General features: G+C 40.9%; 1 protein-coding gene across 3 annotated transcripts in view; it reads left to right on the top strand.

Annotated features, from left to right (window-relative positions):
• PRDM5 (PR/SET domain 5) overlaps positions 1-23,985 on the top strand; it is a 122,030-nt gene that overhangs the window by 35,712 nt on the left and 62,333 nt on the right. For 2 of the 3 annotated variants that reach the window (XM_081075774.1, XM_081075776.1), the window contains 6 exons: positions 4,779-4,901; positions 14,165-14,300; positions 16,694-16,871; positions 18,142-18,234; positions 18,489-18,610; positions 21,221-21,300. In XM_081075774.1, coding sequence (XP_080931900.1) covers positions 4,779-4,901; positions 14,165-14,300; positions 16,694-16,871; positions 18,142-18,234; positions 18,489-18,610; positions 21,221-21,300 — 732 coding nt within the window. The remainder of the gene's footprint in view (positions 1-4,778; positions 4,902-14,164; positions 14,301-16,693; positions 16,872-18,141; positions 18,235-18,488; positions 18,611-21,220; positions 21,301-23,985) is intronic. The other variant, XM_081075775.1, reaches the window with a different exon arrangement.

The raw sequence follows: 23,985 nt of genomic DNA, 5'->3' as shown, positions 1-23,985 counted from the left end.
TTAGAAAGGCCAAATCACAACAGTTTCCTGATGATGGTGCTGGCTGTCTTCTGAAAGTGTGCCTCTCTTTGGTTTAACTCTGACAACAACGTGCTGTCAGCATCGATTAGTTGAGCACACTTGGTTTCGTGCTCTCCTGAATATATTCTGAAGGCTGGTTAGTTAAACACGGAGGCAGGGCATCAGGGCTCACGTCCTTTAGAAATAATTGCAGGAAAAAGCCTGTACTTTAAATATGAAAATATAATGAAGTTTTATACTCCAAAGACATCCATACTCTAAGTCTTAGTGCTTAAAACTACCTTCTTTGAAAAGCCTTGTTGATAGAAAGGGAAATGTATTTTCTTCTTTTTATTTTATTTTTTTTAAGGAGGGCGCAGCTCACAGTGGCCCATGTGGGAATCGAACCAGCAACATTGGTGTTATTAGCACCACGCTCTAACCAACTGAACTAACTGGCCACCCCTGGGAATATATTTTCTTTAATAAATAAATCATAACATAACATATTGCGACTTCTCATTAAGGACATTACTGCTATCTTTGGAACTAACTGTGTTTCACTGCCATTCAGTTTTACCATATGTTAAATAAAAGTCTATTGGTTACATTTTGCCATGTCTGGGAACAAATCTGGCTGATGAGCTCTGCCCTGGGAAACTTGACGGCCTGTATGTAATGAATGAAAAATTTTCCAGGCATTCAAAATATTTGAACAAAAGCAAAAAGAAAGTAACAGTATAGACTCTTCCCTTGTGAACACTAACCATCCAAATAATAAATAAGCTTCTCTGTCTATAGTTGACCGATTTAACATGGAAAATATTTAATTTAAGAACATTTGCATTGATTATCTATTTTCATTTTTTATTCCTCTTTCGCTTTCCTGTCAGGGTTTTCTCTTATGGAGCTGAATCCATTTGCGATTCCCTCTGTCCATTACTGGGTGGGATAAAGACTATCAATTCACCTTTTCGGATACTGGGCGCAGGAGAAACAAATGCCAGATTTCTAACATTTTGTTTTATTAAATAAAGCACAACCGGCCCAATCAGGCATAGATTTTCATGATACATTTGGACAATCATTCACTCCACAAGTATTTGCTGAGCGCCCTGTGCCAGGAACTGCTAAGGCCTGGGGATGTTTCAGGGAACCCGATGCTTGAGTAAACAAGCATCGGATATAACGTCCAGTAAAGGTGAGCGCTTGACAACTAAAGCAGAGTAGGAGGCAATGGAGTGCGGGGTGAAGGGCTCAGAGGAGGTGGCCCAAGGAAAGTTGTCCCTGAAGGGGGTGAGTCCAGTGGAGGGCTGGGTAAGAGTTTCCAGGTAGAGGGAGCCGCACGTGTGAGGCAGATCGAAAGGCCCTGAGGTGGAAACAAATTAGGCCTGTTCCAGGAACAGCAGCAAGGCCATGAGGCTGAGGCAGAGGGAGCTGTGGAGAAGTGGTGGGCGCTGAGATCAGCCGCGAGGGCAGAGGTCCGTTCGTGCCTGTCACACAGACCAGGAAGCCATCTATGGGGGTCAAGTCCCCCCAAAAAACTGTTTTAGGGAATACCTGCAACTGCAGAGACTGAGAGTTCAAGATTCTAACAAATGAGTATATGGTCCAGGAAAAAATATAGCTAGCCTGCTCCTACTATCTTACATACTGCCATATTTCTCAAATAATTCCTGTTTTCTTAAATGCCCCCAAATCCTCAATAACCACTTGAAAATCTCTCTAATGAAATGCCAGACCCCTCACTGGGAAGCAGGAATTTAATTTTCGATGTTATAATTGCTAAAAGGAGAACTTAGGTCTATAAAGACCTCATATATATGTCTCATATGCTTTGGGAATTTGGGATACATCTCACCGAATAGCAGACTCGGGCTGGGAAGTCCCACTGTCCTGCGCACGTGCTTCCCCAACGCAGAACCCTCACTGCCCAGTGGGTGGTGACAGAAGTCCAGGGGCACTGCTGGGCTAGGTGAAAGGACACGCTACCCCTCTCCTCAAAGGGGACCCCAGTTATCCTTCTTTAAGCAGAGTAGATAACTCATTTTAAACATTGGGAAATAAACTCTCCTACCAGGTTCCCCTGTAGCTGCAGTGACACACTGTTTATACGGACGCGCCGCTGGAGAAGTAGAACACGTAGCAATGTCACTAGACACTTGAAAGGATAAGTTTCTCAGAACTGAAATTTAAACCTGACAACTGCTGTTGAAATCCTTACAGTCCAAGTGATTTGATGTCGGGAACCCCGGTGGGCTTGTCCGTGGACTGTCTCAGTGGAGTAGACAGCAGCACGTACAGCACCCAGATAGTGCGTCATCTTAGCCGTACATCTGTGGCCCCGTATTGAGTACAATGTACATCAGATGCAGCGGATGTTTGGAATTCTTTCTTCCAAGATGTGAAGCATGACAGAGAGTTCTCTGTGACGCGCAATTACAAGGGTACTGTTTGTTCTTCATACGTCTCAGTGTTTTCTCAGGCCCTTCGGCCCCAGCTATGTTCAATTACTCAGTATGAGGTTCTCATTTTCCTTTCCTGCCCACTGGATGTGTGCACTTCCTGGTTGCTTGTTACCTTCTCACCTTGTATGCGCCTTAAGAGACATACACAATTTCATTTTCTATTAAAATTCTTAGGAAATCTGTCCCTTTCAATACATCCAAATTTACATACCGATCTAATATTACTTACAACCTCATAAGTGGGTGGTCACTCCCTTACCCCGCCTCCCCGGTTTCAGCACCTCACTAGAGATGCAAGGTTATCTGCTCACAGGACTTTTATTCCCTCCCTAACCATTGCACGTCCTCACGCCGTAGTATCTAGAAGAGACATGCAGAGATCACCTAACCCATCCTTTTTCTTTCCAGAGAAACCACATCAAAAAAGCTCCAGGCAGATGGCTAATATTAAAGTCTCCATGTACCTATTTTAATTTGATACTGAACCTTGTGGTATTAAATGGAACAGTTTTAAAGTCTCGTGAATGATGACAACTCGAAATTCCTCTTAGTAGTATCACGTTCCAGCATCTAACTAACTTTTGCAAACAAAGTGCATTTTTTTGGTCTGATCAAAACTCGTCTTCCAAATCACCATCTTCTTTTATTTGAATTTTTATGGAAATGAAATGTTATCAATTCCTGTTCTACTGAGGATTGTCTTCCGCGTACCTGGGGCTACGAATGACATCAGCATTCTCATCGTGCAGTGAAACCACCTCAATTCCAAACTCTGATATGCACGGGCTGCCTGAGCCAGTTCCACAAAAAAAGTCAAATAAAGTGGGAAAGCGAGAGAAGCCCTTATATAAAAACGAAAACCTTCACTCTTCAATATAGCTGTGACTGTGGCACTTTATGTTAAATGACAGTTGTCACCGTGCAGGGACTCGGCAGGTTCTAGCCTCTGTTAAGTGGTACTAGATTACTTTTCAAGTGTCCAGGACAAGGCACTGCCATGCGTCTGTCCCTTTTCTCAGACGGCAGATGAGCAGTACTGAATATATCACCGCTGATTTTTATTTTTTTAATTAATTTTATTGGGGTGACAATTGTTAGTAAATTTACATAGATTTCAGGTGTACAATTCTGTATTACATCGTCTATAAATCCCATTGTGTGTTCACCACCCAGAGTCAGTTCTCCTTCCATCACCATATATTTGATCACTGCTGATTTTATTATGATACTGAACCCTGACGTATTTGTTGGGTGAATGAATGACTGTCCAAACATGTTATGAAAATATACACCTGATTGGGCTGGTTGTGCTTTATTTTATAAAATAGAATGTTAGAAATCTGGAATTTGTTTTTCCTGCACCCTTAATCTCCAGAGATGGATGTATAGACTTTGTCTTTGTACTATACATACTTGGTGTTGGGAGATCTGGAGAGTGAATCAGTCCTTCCTTCTCCTTCCTCTCCTGGATTCCAGTTGAATATCAACACAAAACGAGTGTTGCATACAGACTGGTAGATGCTTTATTATGCTGAGCAAGTTCCCAGTAACCTACAATGCAGGGCTTTGGAGAAGCTAGATTTGAAACAACTTGGATTCAATGATTCAAGAATGTCCAGCGGACCACCTGCTCCTTGGGCGGTTACCCATCGCCCTCCAATTGAGAGTTAAATAGATCTGACCCGGAGGGTTTATGGCATGGAATCCCAAAAGAGAGAACCCACTGTCCTCAGTAAGCCATGAGCAGGCCAAGAAAAGACAAAATGGAACTTGTTTCATTCATCCACTAGTTAAAATGTGAAATTATGACCCAATGGATGTCTGATTGCACTGGTAAAATTGGCATTCACATATGGATATGATTCAGTAAGCAGGTAGAGAGAGAGATTGAAAAGATCTTTCCAGCTCCACCCCCACCCCCAATTGGGGAAACCAAGCAGTGCTAGCCTCTTCTGTGGAAAAAAGAGGCTGGGCTGCAATTATGGTTATCCTCTGAACAATTGCAATTGGGACACATGTATTGCGATGTACCTCCAAATAAATAGTCTTGAAGAGAAAAGAGCTATCAACACAGGATATTTCTGAGAGTTGACGGCACCTGTGAGTCATCTAGACATCCGCCAAATGAAATAGTAGGCTCTGTTTGTACGGACGCTTATGGGGAAGAAGGGCTGTCAATCCAGCATCTACTCAACACCTGTTAATAAGAAAGGTACATGCTTATGAGAACATACCGTGTGCTAACATTGATACTTTTTGTATGGTTAATCCTGACTTTATGGAAAAACTCTGGAGCCTCTTATGTTTCAGGTTCGCGGGAGTAAGGGTGAAGTTCTGTACATTTTGGACGCTACCAACCCACGGCACTCCAACTGGCTTCGCTTCGTTCACGAGGCGCCGTCACAGGAGCAGAAGAACTTGGCTGCCATTCAGGTGAGCTGGTTTGCTTCTTACTTGTCCTGTGCTCTGAGGGGAGTGCACTAGTTTCTAACTCTACTCCCTGTTTTAAATTGATTTCCCAATGACCTGCTTCAAAAACAGCAACTAACTCATAAAAGCAGAGAAATCTCATCTCGTCAGCATTTTCAGGAAAGGGCAAGCCTCTTGGTAAACTGACACCGGACCCCTCACTTTATGAGAATTCTTGAGGGCATGAACTACATGGTCTGCTATTGTCTTTGGCAGGTCTTGCTATCAGGCACTTTCAATTCACTCAGTGAATGTTTATTGAGAGTTTTTTTTTTAATTTGATGGCTTTCTTGGCTCATAGCATAATAGTCTGTGTTATTGCTTGTGGAAGGCTTCATGGATAAACTTTACTTGGGTGTATCCCCATGACTAAACTTTGAGCTTCTTGAGGGTAGTGTATCAATCAGGGTTCTCCAGAGAAACACAACCGTTATGATGTCTATGTATCTATGTATCTACCTACCTACCTACCTACCTACCTATGTACCTACATACCTACCTACCTACCTACCTACCTACCTACCTACCTACCTACGTACCTACCTACATACCTACCTACGTACGTACCTACCTACCTACCTACCTACCTACCTACCTACCTACGTACCTACCTACCTACCTACGTACCTACCTACCTACGTACCTACCTACCTTCGTACCTACCTACCTACCTACGTACCTACCTACCTACGTACCTACATACCTACCTACCTGTGTACCTACCTACCTACATACCTATGTACCTACCTACGTACGTACGTACCTACCTACCTACCTACCTACCTACCTACCTAGAGAAAGAGACAGAGAGACACAGAGATATTTATTATGGGGGAATGGCTTATGTAGCTATGGAGGCTGGCAAGTCCAAAACCTGCAGAGCCAATGTCCCACTTTGAGTCCAAAGGCCACAGGTTGTTCTAGAACAAGGAAGAGCTGATGCTCTGGTTTGAGTCTGAGGATTGGAAAGCTGCTGTAGAACCATGAAGAGCTGATGACCCACTTCAAAGGTGGTGAGGCTGGAAAAACAGGTGTTCTAATTGGAAGACCATCAGGCAGGAAAATTCTCACTCAGGGGAGTGTCACCCTTTTGTTCTATTCAGGCCTTCAACTGACTGGACAAGGCCCACCACATTGTGGAGGGCAATCTGCTTTTCTCAAGTTCATCTATTTAAATGTCAATCTCATGCAAAAACACCCCTCACTGAAATACCCAAAATAATGTGTGAACAACTGGGCAACGTGTGGTCCAGTCAAGTTGTCACATAAAAGTAACCATCCCAAGTGGGAACCGTGTTTTTTGAATTCGGTATTCCTGTGTCCTGTGATAGTTCTCTTTCATAGGCTCTGACATTAGGCTCTGATACAAACTATGAGTTGGGCTTAGGTGTTCCCCCAGTAAAAACTAAGGACAGAAGAGAAAGAGTTAAGGCAAGAAGTTTTTAGAGGGTGTCCTATAATTAAAACTCATTGAACAGATGATTGAGAGAATAAAGACATATGATCTTTTGTTGGGAAATTGGCTGATCACATGTGAAAATCTAGCTCCTGGATCCTAAACTACAGAAAAGGAGGCAAAACTGGGGTTGACAGAAGCAAGAGGGATGGGAAAAGAATAAGGGAACTAACATTATTTTGAGTATTTACGTGCACTGTTCTAGAAGCTGCATATACATCATGTCATTTATTCACAACAACTCTGAGAGTTTAATATTTACTGAGGTTTATGCCAATCTCATTTAATTCCGAGTATAAAAACAATAGTGGCAAGAGGGGAAATGCACTGAATTAGGTTTTAAAGTGACCAGAAAACACAGTCACCCAGAATATTCCATTTCCTGATGTTATTAGCTATCCAAATTTTTTTCAGTACAAATAGGTATTGGGTAACCAATGTGATTACTATCTCGTTTTGTATGAACAAATGAAAGATGACTCTGTCCAAAGGGCTGGGTTGGGATGGGAAATAGGATCTTTTGGCAGGCAATATATTCAAGCCACTTTTTTGGTTATTCATGAAATATATTGTTCCAACCATAAATTTAAACTGATTTTTTTTTAATGTGTAGAAATTCATTGTTTTTCAAGTAGTTCTTTCCTTTTCTTTTTTTTTTTTTTTTTTTGTATTATTGTCTCCTGGGGCAAACTCATTTCACAAGATGGGCAGTTATGTCACAATTTTAATTTACAGGCTCAGTTGAAGTGTTTCTTTGTAAATGTTACTAATACCAAACTTGCCTCTACAACTATGATATTTACTTTGGGTATCCCGTTGTTTTGTGTGTTCTTTATTATTGACTTTTAGAGAATGTTAGTATATTTAAAGTAGATTCTTTTCTCCTTATGCTTAAATAATAATTTTTAGCTTTCTTCACATTCCTTTAGTTTGAGAAGTTTCTTCCTATTGGCTATTATTTCTGTAGCCTCAGCTCTGACCATTGCCCCAAGTTTTTTTATTTTAATTAAAGTTTGTTGGGGCGACAGTCGTTAGTAAAGTTACATAGGATTCAGGTATACGATTCTGTATGACATCATCTACGTATCACATCGTGTGTTCACCACCCAGAGTCAGTTCTCCTTCCATCACCATATATTTGTTCCCCTTTACCCTCATCTACCACCCCCAGCCCCCTTACCCTCTGGTAACCACTAAACTATTGTCTGTGTCTATGAGTTTTTGTTTCTTCATTTGTTTGTCTTGCTCCTTTGTTGTTTTCAGTTTTATATCCTGCAAATCAGTGAAATCATATGGCATTGCCCCAACTTTGAAGGTGTTAAGTGCTGAGCTTTCGGTTCTGCCTTCTACTCTCAGGTCATCCTACTCTCTCCGTGCGTTTTGCTTATAATGAATGATCCCTTTAGAGAAGGGGATGCTATGTCAGTAAGTGTTTAATCGCCGTCTTTTATTACCCATATTTGCTCTTCTATGCTCCTTGTATTTATTGCATTATATTGTGGCCTCCTACACTTCACTCTTCTTTAGTAAGCGCAGTTTTGAAGACTTTCTTCACAGTTCTTTTGTTCTGTCTGTGCAGTACTTTCCTTCCTCTGCATCCGTGGTGTTTCTTTCCTTGAAAGAAAATAGGAGCCTACAGATGATAACTATTGGAACTTGGATGGTCCAAGAGGTTGTGTCTGACGTAAGGAGGTGAGGAAGGGGTGCTGTTGCATGTAACCAGACGAAGCAGGGGCTCTGTGATTTTTCACACTTGAATGAGATTAGAATCTGCATCTGTTCAGAGGCACTGTCAGAGTCAGGTGCAGAAGCGATGACAGTGCCTCAGCTCCTTTTCACACCGTTTTACCCTTTTCTAGGAGGGAGGCAGAGTGCACAGCAACCGCGTTTCTTGGCGTGGGGCACAGTGGGGGTCTTTGCTCGCTCCTCTGAGGTGACATCTTCCCTACCTGAACAGTAGCTGGCGGAGCAGATTGCTCAGGGTTCAAAGGCACATCTGACCTGGGGGCAGAGAGTGGTGTAGTTGGGTCACATGGCTGAGCGTGATCAGCCTGCTCATTGGTGGGGACAGTCTCCTGAGGCCTGCATGTCAGAAACACCGAGTTGGTAAGAGAAGATCGTCATGTTTCCTGCATAACATTATAAATCCCTCGCATTCCAAATTGCATCTGAAATTTGGGGTATTCAGGAAATTTTTTATTTGAGCTGTATGTCCCAGGAGTGGAGTAAATGAGAACCATTTGTGGCTATGTGGCTTTCTTGGTGGAAAACGTCAATACTTGGTCCAATTTTCTTTTGGACAAGGGATTAAGAATTTGAGGTCTGTTTTGGCAGAGGATTGGAACTCCTTTTTGGAGAGTTGATTATATTTCTAGTTCTGCAATTTATTTGATTTTGAAAACATTTGCTTTGGAAATGATGATTTAAGTATCTGAATTATTGAAGAAGGATCTCGTAAGCAAACAATTCTTCCCACATGCACACATTTTGGAATAATCAGGTGAACTCTATGCTCAAACTTCTGAAAAATACTTCCAACTAAACCAGAAAATTCTAAATGTGAAAGGTGTGGCTTAAAATGAACCCAAAGAATCCTTAAGCTCTATGAGAAATGGGTGATTCTCATTAAATGTTAATTTTGTTACAGTGGAGGAAAAAAATGCATACGTAATATTTAAAAAAAAAAATTGACCTCAGTGTTTTGCAGGCTTTCAAAATTTCTCATCTTTTGTGATTGAAAACTATTTGTTTAAATACAGAAATATGTCACTTAAAGGTGAAACTTTGATTCTTTAGACATTTCAGAGAGTGTTCCATAGCATGTTCCTAATGACATGGTTCCAGACATATCTTCCCTGGGACTTTTTGTAAAATATTATCAACATAGATGAAAAGGTGGCTCGGTGTTCTTAGGAAAAGGAGCATATGGAAAACCATTGCGGTCATTGTCTACCTCATGAGGAGTCGCAGGCGGTAGAGGGGGTTCAAGGAAACTGAAAGGGTATTGGGTGTACTGGGCGTTGAGCTGAGCTTGAGGTATGAAGCTCCACCCCACTTCGGATGTCAGTTTGGATGCCTACCCCCCCCCCCCCGCCCCGCACCCCCCTACACACACACCAAGAGAGCTATTTTATTACATATTATTTGCTCTCCTGGCTCTGCCTCTCACGAGGTCGTTAGGTCGGAGTCTTAGGCAGGTTTTCCCAGAGTCTTCTCTGGCGACAGGACATTTCGATGCGGTAGAGCTGGGAGCTCAAATGCAGATTTCCGCAGAGAGCAGCACCTGGCATGTTCTTGAGCATAGGACTTTCTCCGTTGTCCTCAAGCCACCAAGGCCCACAGGCTTCTCGGATAGTGCTGCAGCATTCAAATCGCAGTGGTACCAACAAAGCAACCAGGCAACCGGCCAAAGGAAATATTTTTCACTATAAACCAGATTAGAAATAGTTTCACCTAATTCTGTGTCTTCTCTATTTCTGCATCTTCTTATCAGTGTTATACAAATGGTATTTCTACAGTATTTTCTAGAATCGGTCATTTCTAGAACCGTAAGGTGTAACTGTCTAGTGATTTTCTTCAATAATGCCCTAGAAATACCAGTTAAATAACTTGCAGATCTGTCTTTTAATGGGTTATCTTCCAGTAAGGTACATATGTGTCTTCCATTAAAGAAAATTTAAGTGCAATTACAAGCAATTGGTCCCATGAGGTTTTAAGTACCAGCCCTACTGTGGCCATATGTTTCTGTGGGAAGTACAGGAATTTTATGGCTTATCAATTTATTAGTTTTATTCAAATTGTAGTTCATTGGCAGGGCAAGTGAGTATGCGTAGAAATAAACTCTTGGTGGCTTTTAGTGACAAAGATTTATTTCTCATACACACAAGTAAGGGCTGCTGGAGGCTGCACCACTCTCCGCAGCCCATGCCCCATGGTGTCTGAGGGAAGCCGTCTGATCGAGGGACATGCGTTTTACTGGCAGAGGGGGAATGAGCAGAGGCCCAACCTGTGATGACTCTTAAAGCTTTCCCTTACGCATGTTTCCCACCACGTTTCATGGGTCAACGCAAGTCATCTGGTCACAGCTGACTGCCACTGTCCACGCTCCACAGGCAGCACACTGAGCCACCTGGCAGCCTGGTACCGTCCTGCTACTGCGAGGGGACTGAATACATTGGAGTGCTGTGACCCGTCACAGTGTGTGTCATTTAAAGAGTTTTGGTTTTATCGTCAGGCTAATATTAATGGATGTATTCAGTGAATTATATATACATATAGCGTAGTGTGGAAATGATGTTTTTCCTGATGTTTATTAGCTCTGTGTATTGAGCTCTATAGACATGATATTGATATACACATTGGGACTGATTCAGAGTTTTTGTAAAGAAGAGTTAAGTGTGCAGGTTATTAAACATGAAGTTCTTACTTGCTATTTCAGTATATTTCCTTTTCTCCACTTTCGTCCCTTGTCTCCTACTTTTATTGATTGCTGAGTAGGAGTCCACATTTCCCCCCCTCTCCACCCACACCACACTAGTCTAGGTCGTTTAAATTTGAAAGCCCAACAATTGTTTTGAAGATGATCTCCTTTTCTGTTGATTGCCCATTAGTCATTTTAGTGGGATAGGCTAGGTTTTCGCATCTTACTACCTGTTCAATACAATGCATTGTGTCTTTGCCAATTTCATAATCATGGTTTTTCTTACATTGTCCACACGTGGACCTCAGCCTGCCAACAAGTAAACAAAAACCAAGTTAAGTCACAGACAGACGCAGCTGAAATACCAAATCACCCATGGCTTCTTCTGGAGTTAGATTTATTTGCACACAGTGGAGATTAGTATTTCCTTGCAAAACAAGAGACAGTTACTTTCGCTGTTTTGAAATAGCAGAACTGAACCTCAAATGCGTGAATTCATGAAATCTATCCTAGTGAGGCATGGTATTTGAGAAGGGACAATGGGCAAATTGTCAGAGAAAGCTGTGGTTTGTAAGTAATGCCGGGTGTTGAAGGCAGATAGGGAATTGGAAAAGCAGACACATTTCCTAGCTATCCAGGGGTAAATGTTGTGAGACAGTGATAGAATCAGAAAGAATTAGACTGGAAGGCATCGTGACTACATTTGGTCCTCACTGTTGCCCCAATACAGAAGCAGTCACATTGATAAAATCTTACCGCGTGATGTCTTACGCTATTCTATATAATTCTCTTTTGGAAAAGGGTCAGGGATGACATTTGACATTGGGAGGATTAAATAAACTAAGTGTAGGGAAGGATGCAATGCAAGAAGATACTTAAACTATTGTGGCAGCAAATGAGAAGGAAGAGGCTTGCACTCTGGGCGGTGGGAGGAGTTCTATGGAGAAAGATCTGGGTAACTCCCTTAGATGATTAGACGGCAGTAATGTGTATGACATTCGTCTTACCACGTTTGTGGCACACAGATAAAACATGTAGGGGATCCTTGGAGCCTGTAATGGTGTCATTACTTTTATTAGATTGAAGTTTTAACTAGTTTATTACAATTTTCTTTTATCATAGAGCCTTTAAATAAGCATGCTGTGTCTTGGGTTTGTAGTTTAAGTTAATGTTATCATGTTTTGAAATAAAAAAATTGCTATCTTTTCTTAAAGGCCGTCACAAAATTATTGGCTAATCATGCTAGAAAGACGTTTCAATTAATTTTCTTGGGTATGATCAGATGAGCACTAAGGTTGATGATAATATTTTGAAACTTTCATTAGGAGAGTTCTTTGGACATGAGTGGTGTCCAAACTCTGGAAAGCACTGCTTCTGTGTTCGTTTAAAAAGAGACCTCTCTCTCTTCTGCTCAGTGTCTGCATTGCATTTTGCTTGTCTTCTTGCACTAAGAGTAACAATTATGTAGAATTTGGTTCACTATTCTTAGTTAGACATAACTCTTTCTGTTTCTGGAGGTATGAAATTCAAAAACTACCAGGAGTGCTCTACATATTATAAGACACACCTTTAATTAACTGTACTAATGGCTGGGTTTGCTTCAGAGCTTTGAACTTCTGAACCAGGCCTCCTCTGCGCAGTATTTGATGAGTATTATCATTTCTGTCTTGTCCATGGACTTTTCTTATATTGTTTTTAAAATTACAAAGTACTCTGTTGGAAAAAAATCTAAAACCCGATTGAATATAGACCGTATTTCCCTGAAAATAAGACCTAGCCAGACCATCAGCTCTAATGCGTCTTTTGGAGCAAAAATTAATATAAGACCCGGTCTTATTTTAATAAAATATAAGACCGGGTCTTATATAGTATAAGTCTTATATAATATAATGTAATGCAATGTAATATAATATGATATAATATAATGTAATACCAGGTGTTATATTAAGTTTTGCTCCAAAAGACGCATTAGAGCTGATGGTCCGGCTAGGTCTTATTTTTGGGGAAACACGGGATTACCCCTTCTCCCAACCTCACAATGGTAACTGTATGAGTTTGACGCATATTTTTTCCAGTTTTCCATGGGGGTTGTGCTTGTGTATACATGCATCATACATACATATGTGCGCATATATAATCATTCATTCCTCATTTCTTGTCCCCCCTCTCCCTGCTCCTCCTCCTCTCATCTCTCCCCCTCCTGTGTCTCCTTTTTAACTAGAGGGCTGTGATAATGCCGAAGGAAAGAGGCTGTGCTTTGTGCAAAGGAGAGAGGCTGGTGGAATTTCACTGCTGCTGGAGCTTATGGTCTCATCCCTTCCTCCCTTTGCCCACTTCCAAGGTTCAATGAATTCAGGCTATGCTTTGCTTCTCTTTATCCTCGGCAGCCAAAGTAGGAGCCTGCCCAGAACAAATCCTCAAGTATGTCAAAGACAGCGATTCCGGGCATTTCTTCTGGGGACAGCCAGCTAAGCAGCCCCAGTTCTGCCTTTTCTGCTGACTGGCCTCCCAGCCCCCAGGGGCTTTTTGTACCAGGTGATTCCAAGTGTGGAGTTCCCTGGGGTTTCCTTGGGAAGAAGTTTCTCTGTAGTGTTTCCTCTTCTGTGTCTCTCATGGGTTGAGACTTATTCTGCATTAGCTATCTATCATTTCAACCCAGCCAATTTCTACCTTCTAGAATTTCCTGGGGAAAAAAATGGTATGTTAATGGAACTTGTTTTCTTCTCTTCTGTAATTTTAGTGGGATGGAGGTGCCCACGATGACTCAGTCAGTGCTTTAAACCGCCCTGGTGCCTAGTGCAACCTTTTCTATTTCTGGCCCAACGCTTTGGAAATTCTTTCTGGGTTCATTTGGAGTTCCTTCATTTGTGTTGTAACTTGAAAGTTTTCTTTTTTTTCTTCCAGTTTTGCCTTTAATGTTAATCATAATGACATCATTGGGACATCATTGCTGTGTGCCTGGGTGCAGAGGTGACACTGTGACTTCACAGAGCACTTTCCTGCTGTATTTAGGGCCCCTCACAGGGTGCACAGCATAAGGTCAAGTCATGATACGGAATTCCCTTTTAGAGATTTAAATAATTATCCTTATCTCATGTGCTGTGTATAACCATCACTATCTGTCATACACAGTTGTGTTTTACCGGACAGGCGACTCGTTATTGTCAGCACTCAGGTTAACTGGACATATAAGAAAAGGACTAGTAACTTTTTATGGGCACATGCTCCTCGATGTGTCTACAGTGATTTCTTAACGATTATCAGAAACACATGTATGGTTCCGCAGATTGTTTATTATTGAGATATATTTGTCATACCGTATATATATATATATTTTTAACGTTGCCTCAGGAAGGAGAAAACATTTTCTATTTGGCAATTGAAGACATAGAGACGGACACGGAGCTGCTGATTGGCTACCTGGACAGTGACATGGAGGCGGAGGACGAGGAGCCGCCGTGCGTGACCGAGGGCGCGGACGGGGACGGTAAGCCCGCCGAGGACGGTCCCCACCGGGCAGGGAGGGTCCTGCCCCCCTCCGTCACGGAGGGCACACGAGTGGGCGCACTCCAGCGTGGACCGGGTGGAACTGGAGGTGCTTTGCCGTAGGGTTTTCCCAAGGTGAAGGCCTCTGTCCGCCCGCTCCAGGGGTGTCCAGCGTGTGCCCGCCGTTCCCCCGGCAGGACGGGCCGCCGGCGTGGGTGACACGTGGGCCTGCGGACGGCCGCGGCGAGCGGCGCTCGGGGCTGTGCTGTCCCTGCTGCGGGCCGTGGGCAGGACGCGGGGAGCGGCCCCCATCGGCCCTCGGACGCGGGGTCACCGCCGCCCTGGACTTCCTTTCTCGCGCGCGCGGGAAAGGCGCAGCACGGGTGCACCGAGGGCCGGCCCGGGATGGATGCCCGGCCTTGCTCGTGTTGGAGAGTCTTTGGGAAACGGGAGTTCCTGCCCTGGCCACAGAGCCCCGCAGGGTTGCCGGGCTGTCCTGCCGGGCACGCCGGGGGCAGACCTGCCTGAATCAGCCCGCCTTCCGGAGACGGGCACCGTCGCCCGTGGTCCCCCCACCGAGGACCAGTCAGTCATTGCTGGGCCCTGGGGCTGTGCTGCGCGGCACGCGGGATGGGGGGTGACGCGCGTCTCGGCTGTTGGAACAGGCTAAGACCAGGGAGCAGTTTTCCATTTTGCTTCGGAAGTGGCACTGGGTTCTTTAGTCACCACAGCACTGATGTCCTTCATGGGAATTTTCTATTCTGACGGATGTCGTTGGCTGGGAAAGTATGAGTATTCTTAGCCTTGCCATCCTATACTTCTGTTTCTTTATTTTAGTTGGATTATTTCAGGGGAAGATGAGGGCAGGCTGTTCTGCTTTTCAAATATGCGTGACACTGTTTGGGACGTCAGATATTGGAATTATTTTTGTGTTATTCTGTGTTTTCTGTGTTTTGGTATTTATTTTTCTCCATTGCCCTCAGGGCATGCTGTTATTGTGTCCATTATTTTAACTTAAAATCGTCTATTTATCTATTACCGCCTTGTTTTTTCTTTAGTTAACAGAATATCGTTTTCCATTGTTTTTTTTTTTTTAAAAAATCAACAGAAACTTAAATACGTTGTTAAAACATACAAATCAGGTACTTATATTCTTGCTATTTTTATTTTAGAATTTTGGGTTTTGTTTATAAAATCAAAAACCAAAACCCCAAACTCAAAACCAAAGCAACCAAACAAACAGCAAAAGAAACGAAGAAACCACCCAGATGTCTAATAATGGAGAGTTTTGTTCAATGAGTTATGGTATCTTAAGTTTTTTAGAAAACATTTGACTTGAGAAACTGTTAAATGGAACAAGAGACCAACATATAACATTGTATGTAAAGTGTGATCATAAATGTAGCTCTTCCTAGACTGTGCATAAAATAGGAATGTACAAAACATAGGTCAGACTCAGAAGTCGGTTACAACGGTTGTGTCTTCATTATGGGATTATTAGTGTTTTTATTTTCTTCATATTTTCTGCATTTTCTAAATCTAATCTTACTTGACAGTTAGGAAAATCTGTAACTTAGCTGGCACACTGGGAAGTTTGGGTAGAGCCAGCCCGTTGGGGTGGGATTGACCAGAGAGGGGCGGGTATTGGAGCCTCCCAACATCTGCGGTCACGAGCGCAGGTTTTATGACCTGGGTCTTTTCTCATTTACGTGACATTCCCCTTGATGACTAAACATAGTTCTCCGTGGCTGGATTCGTGTCTTCATGCATCTAAAAGTGAACTCACGATGGGGCCGGTCCGGTGGCTCAGGCGGTTAGAGCTCCGTGCTCCTAACTCCAAAGGCTGCCAGTTCGATTCCCACATGGGCCAGTGGGCTCTCAACCACAAGGATGCGGGGTTGAACTCCCGCAAGGGCTGTGCCCCCTGCAACTAGGATTGAAGGGACAACTTGACTTGGGAAAAAGGACTGGAGGTACTCACTGTTCCCCAATAAAATCTTTAAAAAAGAAAAAAACTATTAAAAAAAAAAAAAGAAAATCATGCCTTAAAAGTGAACTCACGATGACCCAGTTCAGGGAAAACTTTCGCTTTCCAATTTGACATTTGTAATAGGTCTTTGACGTGGAGAGTTAACCTTCTACGGTAAATTAAAAGGTGATTTGGTATTGACTTGGTGGAACACAAATGCAATGATTTAAAATAATGTATTTCTCTCCAGTAACACTTCCTGTTATTTTTGATGGATAACACTATTAATATTCACAGAGATACTAAGAATTTACTTATCCGATACCATGAAACACAATTAATTTGATTTTCCAATGAGGGAAAATCTGAGCAGCTCGCGGCTTCTAATTTTTGTCTGATAAATCCGTGCCCTTGTAAATGTGCAGATTGCTTCGGCTGTGCTGAGGACTTTGCCTGTCCCCAGTGTGAGTGCAGCTTCACCAGCCAGGACATCCTTGCCGAGCACCTTCAGACACTCCACCAGACACCCACCGAGGAGGAGAAGGAGTTCAAGTGCAGGCAGTGCGGGAAGGACTTCCCAGTTAAGCAGGCTTTGCAGAGACAGTGCGTGCATTAAAGAATGTCTGTAACATTATAAGCTAACACTTTGTTCATTCCGTTTGGTTTCTGACGTGTGTGTGTGTGTGTGTGTGTGTGTGTGTGTGTGTGTGTGAGAGAGAGAGAGAGAGAGAAAGAGAGAGAGAGAGAGAGAGAGAGAGAGAGAGAGAAGGAGGGAGGGAGGGATCAAGCATTCTACATTGTCACTGTCATTAACCCATTTTTTCTTAGTATAGTATGTTGATTTTTGAAACATTCTGATTATGAATTTAACAAGTGAACAATGCTTATGCTAATCAGTCTTTGTCCATTTAATAACTTGCCATTAAATACCAAGCTTATTGGTTTACTAATCTGAAATTCAGATATGCATAATTTAGCTAGTGCTTTAGGGTGACAGATCAAGTTTCAGTTGTCTGCATTTGATATTCCCTCTGAAATCAGTAAACGTTTAACATGAAGAGACTTGAGGTATAAAGAACATGGGCATTTTGGCAAACACTGTTTATTTTACCGCAACTTTGGAGGAATCACTTAGAGATGAATGTGTACAGGCTATGATGATAAGATTAAACGATCCTACACATTGCTCTGTACCCTTTATTGTTTATTTATATTCACTGCATTTAAAATTATTCTTTTAAGCACTTTACAGTATCATGGATTATTAAAAGTGAGAAATTAGATACCTGTACTTACAAACTTTTATTTTTAACCATGTCACTTTATAATAAGCATGAAATCTTTAACATGGACTTAATGTTTCATATTTTTATTCATTAAAGTAAAATTCTGAAATACGCTACATTTTATATTAAGACTATTGCCATATGTTTTATATATCCACTATTGCTTATGAAATTTGAGATGAAAAATTTCTGCTCAAAACTTAAAAATGTTAACCTTTTACAATAACAAGAAATTATACATTTGGAAATTCTATTATAGCTTCTTAAAAACAAACAAGCAAGAGCTATACACTTTTTTTTGAGTTATACACTTTTTAATTAATAGAATTTAAAATTACATTCCAGTCAATTTTATTGAATTTAATATTGTATATTCTACACCAAAGATACTTTCGCTGAGCTGGGTCTAATAGTCAAATTAAGTAACGACTAAAAATTTAAAAGGGCAAAAGATGGAACACTAACTAACTAAACTAACTAAACTAACTAAAAAGAGATCACTAACATGACTTTATTCAAAGTAGAGATATTTTCATCAGTTTTTGTCTTAGACTTCCCGTTTTTGTTCTTCTTCTATTTCCCCTCAGTGTTCTTCAGTGCCCAGCGAAAAGCAGCCTGAAGGATACTTCGCGAGGTTTTCAGTGCTCTGTTTGCAGTTCCCCCTTCAGTTCGGCATCCAGGTTTTGTGTCCGAGTTTCCTAATGTGTGCTATGTGTCTGTGGGTCACTTTTGGCATGCATGCTTTCAGGCTTCTTAGTGATTTAGTATCAATGGCTACAGAATTTGAATACTTTCCTTCCCGTCCAGGCAATGCATGCAGTGACTCCGACCCTCTCCCAGGGAGCATGCGTTACAAAAGCCTGCCGATGCTAGAATCTCCTTGCTGTGTCTTCACCTGTGTCCTCCCTGTGCCCCTTTCCTTGCTGTCCTGTAGTTGTGAACAGCACCAGGAGACTTGCCGGAGCAAAGCCCGGTTTGTGTGCAAGGCTGACAGCTGCGGGAAGAGGCTGAAGAGTAAAGATGCCCTGAGAAGACACCAGGAAAACGTCCATGCGGGTGAGAGTCAGTGGAGGGAGTTTGAGGGGCCTCGTCGCCCCAGGCTGCAGCAGCCCGTGGCTGTGTCCCTCTCCAGGAGAGCTGGCGTTTCATCACACAGCTGTGGAGCTGTGGCAGAGGCCGCCTTCCTTCCACCGAACACTTCTTCTTTGAGTTGATTTGGGCAGCACTGGTCATTGTTCTCTGTGACTTCATCGTGACTCCAAGTCTAGCTGGAATCTGGCTGTGCTTGGAGTCAGGTGCATTAAGAATTGATATTTTTAAATAATGATTTTAGTGTTTCAGCACATAAAATTCCCCTTTTAGTAGATATATTTTAAAACTACCCCGTTTCCCCCAAAATAAAACCTAGCTGGACCGTCAGCTCTAATGCGTCTTTTGGAGCAAAACTTAGTATAAGACCCGTCTTACATTATAGTAAAATAAGACTGGGTTTTATATTAATTTTTGCTCCAAAGGACGCAGTCGAGCTGACCGTCTGGCTAGTTTCTTATTTTTGGGGAAACACGGTAAGTGATGCCCTTCTGCCTGAATATTTTTACAGTAAAATTCTGTTTCTTGATACTCATATGTCTCCTGTGATGGAGAAAATTTCTGACTACTTTTTGACATGGGAATTGAATGTCTGGATTAATCAAGCACATACCACTTGAATTCCTTTTAGTGGCTAAATAAACAGTGAGACAACCGTAAAATGTGACTGTCACTCAGACTCGATCTGCGTAGCATGGTACATGTCGTTTGGTTTAGGAATCAACCCTACAGCACTGAGGTGAACCAATGGCTGCACTGTCAGAGTTAATGTTTGATTTGCTCAGTCTTTTCCTTAAAGGAGGTGGAGGTTCACGGAACTCCTGACATCCTTCTGTGCTGATATTTTTCTCATGTGTTTCCTTTTGTCCTTGGCTTGTGGAAGTGGGTGGAACTGTGTCTTTCTGGATATGAGGAAAGTGGATTTCTTTTCTTCCATCTTGTTTATCGTCACATTCAGGAGAAAAGGATAATGAATACTCAGCCTCTGTATTCCATCTTTGTTCATTGTTCCCAAAGTAACTGCTTCAATATTAATGTTATAGAAGCCGGTGTGAGCGCCACTGCTGGCTCGCACTCTGGGCTGTACATTAAGTGTGAGCTCGGTGTGGACGCTCTAGGGGGTGGGGCAGGGGGCGTGGCCTTGGGGTGCACAGCTTCCAGTTGGTGCCCCACAGGTGGACTTCACCGTGCTCTGATTTCTTTCTTTCCTTTTGAAGAATGTGGGGCTCATTTAGGGAGGATGGCATTTGTTTCTGAACTCATGGTACTCGGGCCTTCCCTCTGCCGGCAAAAGGCAAGCATAACTTCTTGATAGATTGCTCTTCATAATTTTTTTTGAGCTGTTCTGTTTAAAATGCTGCTCTTAATTTTCTCCATATTTGTCTGCAATGCAGTATAACAAATCTTTCATGTCATTTTTAAAATTAACTTTGTTGAACCAAGTGAAAAAGCAGATGCATACTGGGACTGCCTCTGGACACCTGCATTCTTGTCCATCACTGGGCATTGGTCTTCAGGTTGTGCTGCAAACATCATTTCTTTGAGGCTTCTTGCAGTTCGTCTTGGATATTATAATAGTACTCATTCTGACAACTAAGGGTGATTTTGTAGAAAACCGTTCACAAAAGGAAGTTTTTTATTTTTCTATGCTGTGGAATGTAAAATGTGCAGCTTACTGTTTCCAGTGAAAAGTCACCACCGTGTACGCTTCTGCATGGTCTTGTCTCTCATTCAGTACCTCTCTCTGGGCTTCTCCCTTTTCCTCTGTGAACTACACAGACTTTTGGGGGAAAGAATATTCCGTACTTAGAAGAGCAAACAAAGCAGTGTTCACACATGTGGCTGCAGAAGACTTTTCTAGAAAGGCAGGGTATTCCAGGAAAGAGAAGATCTGGCAATTTTTACCACAGATGATGATAAATGTCCCTGGTTAGTGATATGAATTGAAGATGCTGAGAAGAGAGAAGCTGAATTTTTAAATATGTATCACATTCTTTTTTAGAAACTAGAACAGGTGTTGGCTGGTTTTCCGACCAGCTCCTAGAAGCATACAGAGCCCACAGGTACTGAAGTGACTACATGTTCAGTGTAGTTGTATTAATTTCTCATGCATTGCCTACCTTTGTAAGTAATGTGTTCTTAAATATTTTTGCAAGTTGAATCTGAAGTCAGTCAAACATCAGATTTCCCTGAATATAGGAAAACTAAATTAGTATAAAGTCTAGTTATGGCTTTGTATGCTATTGTCCTTGAACCTGGGGAAACTGGTAGGGTGGGGAGAACCTGCACAGTTACCCAGGAGGAAACAGATAGAGTAGGGGGCTGACTTCCTTAACCCACTTCCCAGCATTCTCATTTGCTTAGATTCTGTGGATGTTAACTGAGAGATTTTGTACCTACGGGAGACAACATTTTTCTGTGCTTTAGGGGAATAATGATAAACTTTCCCCATATTTCTTCCCAGAGGAGTTAGGGCTCCAGTTCTAGAGGAGGAGGAGGGAAACACCTGAAAACACTGTCTGATGCTCCTCTTAATATTCTCATTTACATCATGATGGTATTTTGTTTTTATTTCAGGAGACCCTAAGAAAAAGCTCATATGTTCAGTGTGCAATAAAAAGTGTTCTTCAGCATCAAGCTTACAGGAACATAGAAAGGTCAGTAAGATAAAGATTAATGCTCATCAGACAACAAGATCTTTTAGCCATTTATGGTGTCTGCCATGTACATTTTTAGTTGATTTTTTTATGTTTTAAAGAGAGAGCTTAGTCATTAATTTAAATGTGAACCTATTCTAAAAGGCAAGACTGGTAAGCAGAAGTGTGAAATCTTGCAAAATTAATTTTGTATGTTCACCACCCAAAGTGAAATCTCTTTCTGTCACCATATATTTGACAACCCCCTTTACCCTCTTCTACACACAATGCAATATAGAGATGATGTATTATAGAATTGTACACTTGGAACCTATATAATTTTATTAACCAATGTCACCTCAATAAATTTCAGTTAAAAAAAGTTTTAAAGAACATTTTGTGTTTTTGTTCAGAATTAGGAGAAATATTTCTTCAATGTAAAGTGTCATATCGAGCTGAGTCCTTTACCTACAGCACCTCACCCTGGTTTCAAGCTTAATCAGTTGCTCAGGAAATATCAATCAATGAGGAAACCGTGTCTTTTTGTGTATTTATAATATGCTCTGCAATGGCATTTAGCTATTAAAAAGGACACATGCAATAGTGAAGTCTGGCAAAACAAACAAGAGCTCCACTATTCTGAAAGGGAAAATTAATGTGCAAGTACGTCCAAGTGTTTTTGGCAGAAACAAATGATTACATTGGGAGAAAATAAATTTAATACATTTTATAATAAGTATAAAACTTACTAAGTTATTATTTTAATGTGAAAAGTTAATATGAAAAGTAAATGGCATTTATTAACCCTAAAAATATTAGCAACTAGGTAATAGAATTTACAATAGTATAGAATCAAAATAGAATTTAAATTTTTGTTCATATCATGGCAGAGTCCAAAATAATTCATGTTATTATGTTATGTTATGTTATGTTATGTTATATTATACTATACTATATTATGGTATTTCAACAAAGATGATATATAATATATAAATGATTAATTTCTATTTTCACATTTTTTCCCCAGAATATCTAGGAGTGTATAGTATTTTCTTTTAGCAATACTAAAAGAAAGGAGAGGGGAGATGGTCCTGGTGAAAGTAAAATTTCACTGTGTTGAGTTTTGTAAAATGAACTTTGTCTCTCTATTTGTATATACATGTATTCCAAAGTAACTTGAGAGGACTTAAAATTCATATCATATTCAATCTGATAGCTCTAAATTTGTGCTGTGGATTTAACCCATAACATGAAACAGTTGAATAGCTGTGTTAAGATGTCTACAGTTATATTCTGATGTCGAGTGATTTTGATCCTTAGGGAGAAATAACGGAACAAGCACTGGACCAAGAGGACAGTGGGTGTCTTCTCCCGTCACTAACTCTCCATGTAATATAGGCCTCTGTGTTTTCATGTATTGAATGTGACATTGAACTGACCAGTGCTTTTTTATTTTTTCTCTATCATGCAATTTTTTTTCCAGTTTCCAAATGGTTATTTTATGAGATTGTTTAAAAATATGAAACACTTCAAGAATATATGTGTAATTCTTATGCAGGGGCCATGCTGATCTTTTCCATATAAATCCAATTTTAGTATATGTGTTGTGGAAAAATGTCCTCTTTTCCATTTATTTTCTTCATAATATAAGAACTTTTTCTCCTTGGTAGAACTGTTTTTCTCTTGGTAGATTGAAATTGTACCTGGTGATGGTGAAATATGGCACCTAAGATATCTCTACAGATGTTAATAACTGATTAACTCAAGGCAGCATTTCCTCCATTACAGCATAGCTCCTCTACCAGCCTTTCTGAAGCCACAGGCAGCTTTTACTGACTCCATTTTTGACTCTGTTCTTGTAATTGGTATGTCTAGTGTCTAATAGAGTTTGGTTGCAGTACTTCATCTTGCCAGCAGATGGTGCTTTATGATGATGCCAGATTACATTATAGTACAGTGTAGCATCCTATCTTACTATGTACTATCCTACATTCCAATACCAAATATTATGATACCTCTTGAAAATTATTTAATTTAGGACCTCAGATTAAGTTATTACCCTCCATATCAATTCAGCAAGCTAGACCTTTTACAAAATGTGCTTTACTTAGCATTAGGCATAAATAAATAGCATTAGCTCTCATTTTCACTTTAAATCTGATTGTTTTATTAAACCTTTTTAGGAATTTTGAAAATAGCTTAGGCCTGAATTTTTCACTATAAATAAGATATTCAATGTGAAAATACTTTCAGGCACAGTAAATGTTTTATTTTATAATCTGGGGAGTATTAATTCAACCTTTAAGAATGTTTCATGTTTCAGAAGCCATGAGAGTTGAAAAGTGAACAAAAATAAGCACTATTCTGCAGTATTTTTACAACAGTAACCACTTTATATATGTATTAATAATTTAAAAAATTTTACATACTGATCAAAATTTAACATTAAAATAGAAATGAAAACATTTATGTATGACTGAGAAGGCATATTATCATTTTTAGAGTATCTTGTGTTATAAAAGTTATATATTACAGAAACACAGAGTTTAAGACTATAAATCTGTTCTTACTATGTTTAAATAAACATGACATGTCATACCGTTGCTCCTTAAATGTGGGTGTTCAACCGCAATCCCTGTGAGGGTCTGTGATGATTAAAAGGTCGCTTTTAACATGTCTCAGTCTGAAAGCCTTTTTCTGTCCTGC

The sequence above is a fragment of the Rhinolophus hipposideros genome (assembly GCF_964194185.1).
Source record: "Rhinolophus hipposideros genome assembly, chromosome: 16".
NCBI classification, from domain to species: domain Eukaryota; kingdom Metazoa; phylum Chordata; class Mammalia; order Chiroptera; family Rhinolophidae; genus Rhinolophus; species Rhinolophus hipposideros.
This window is presented reverse-complemented; position numbering and strand designations above follow the sequence as displayed.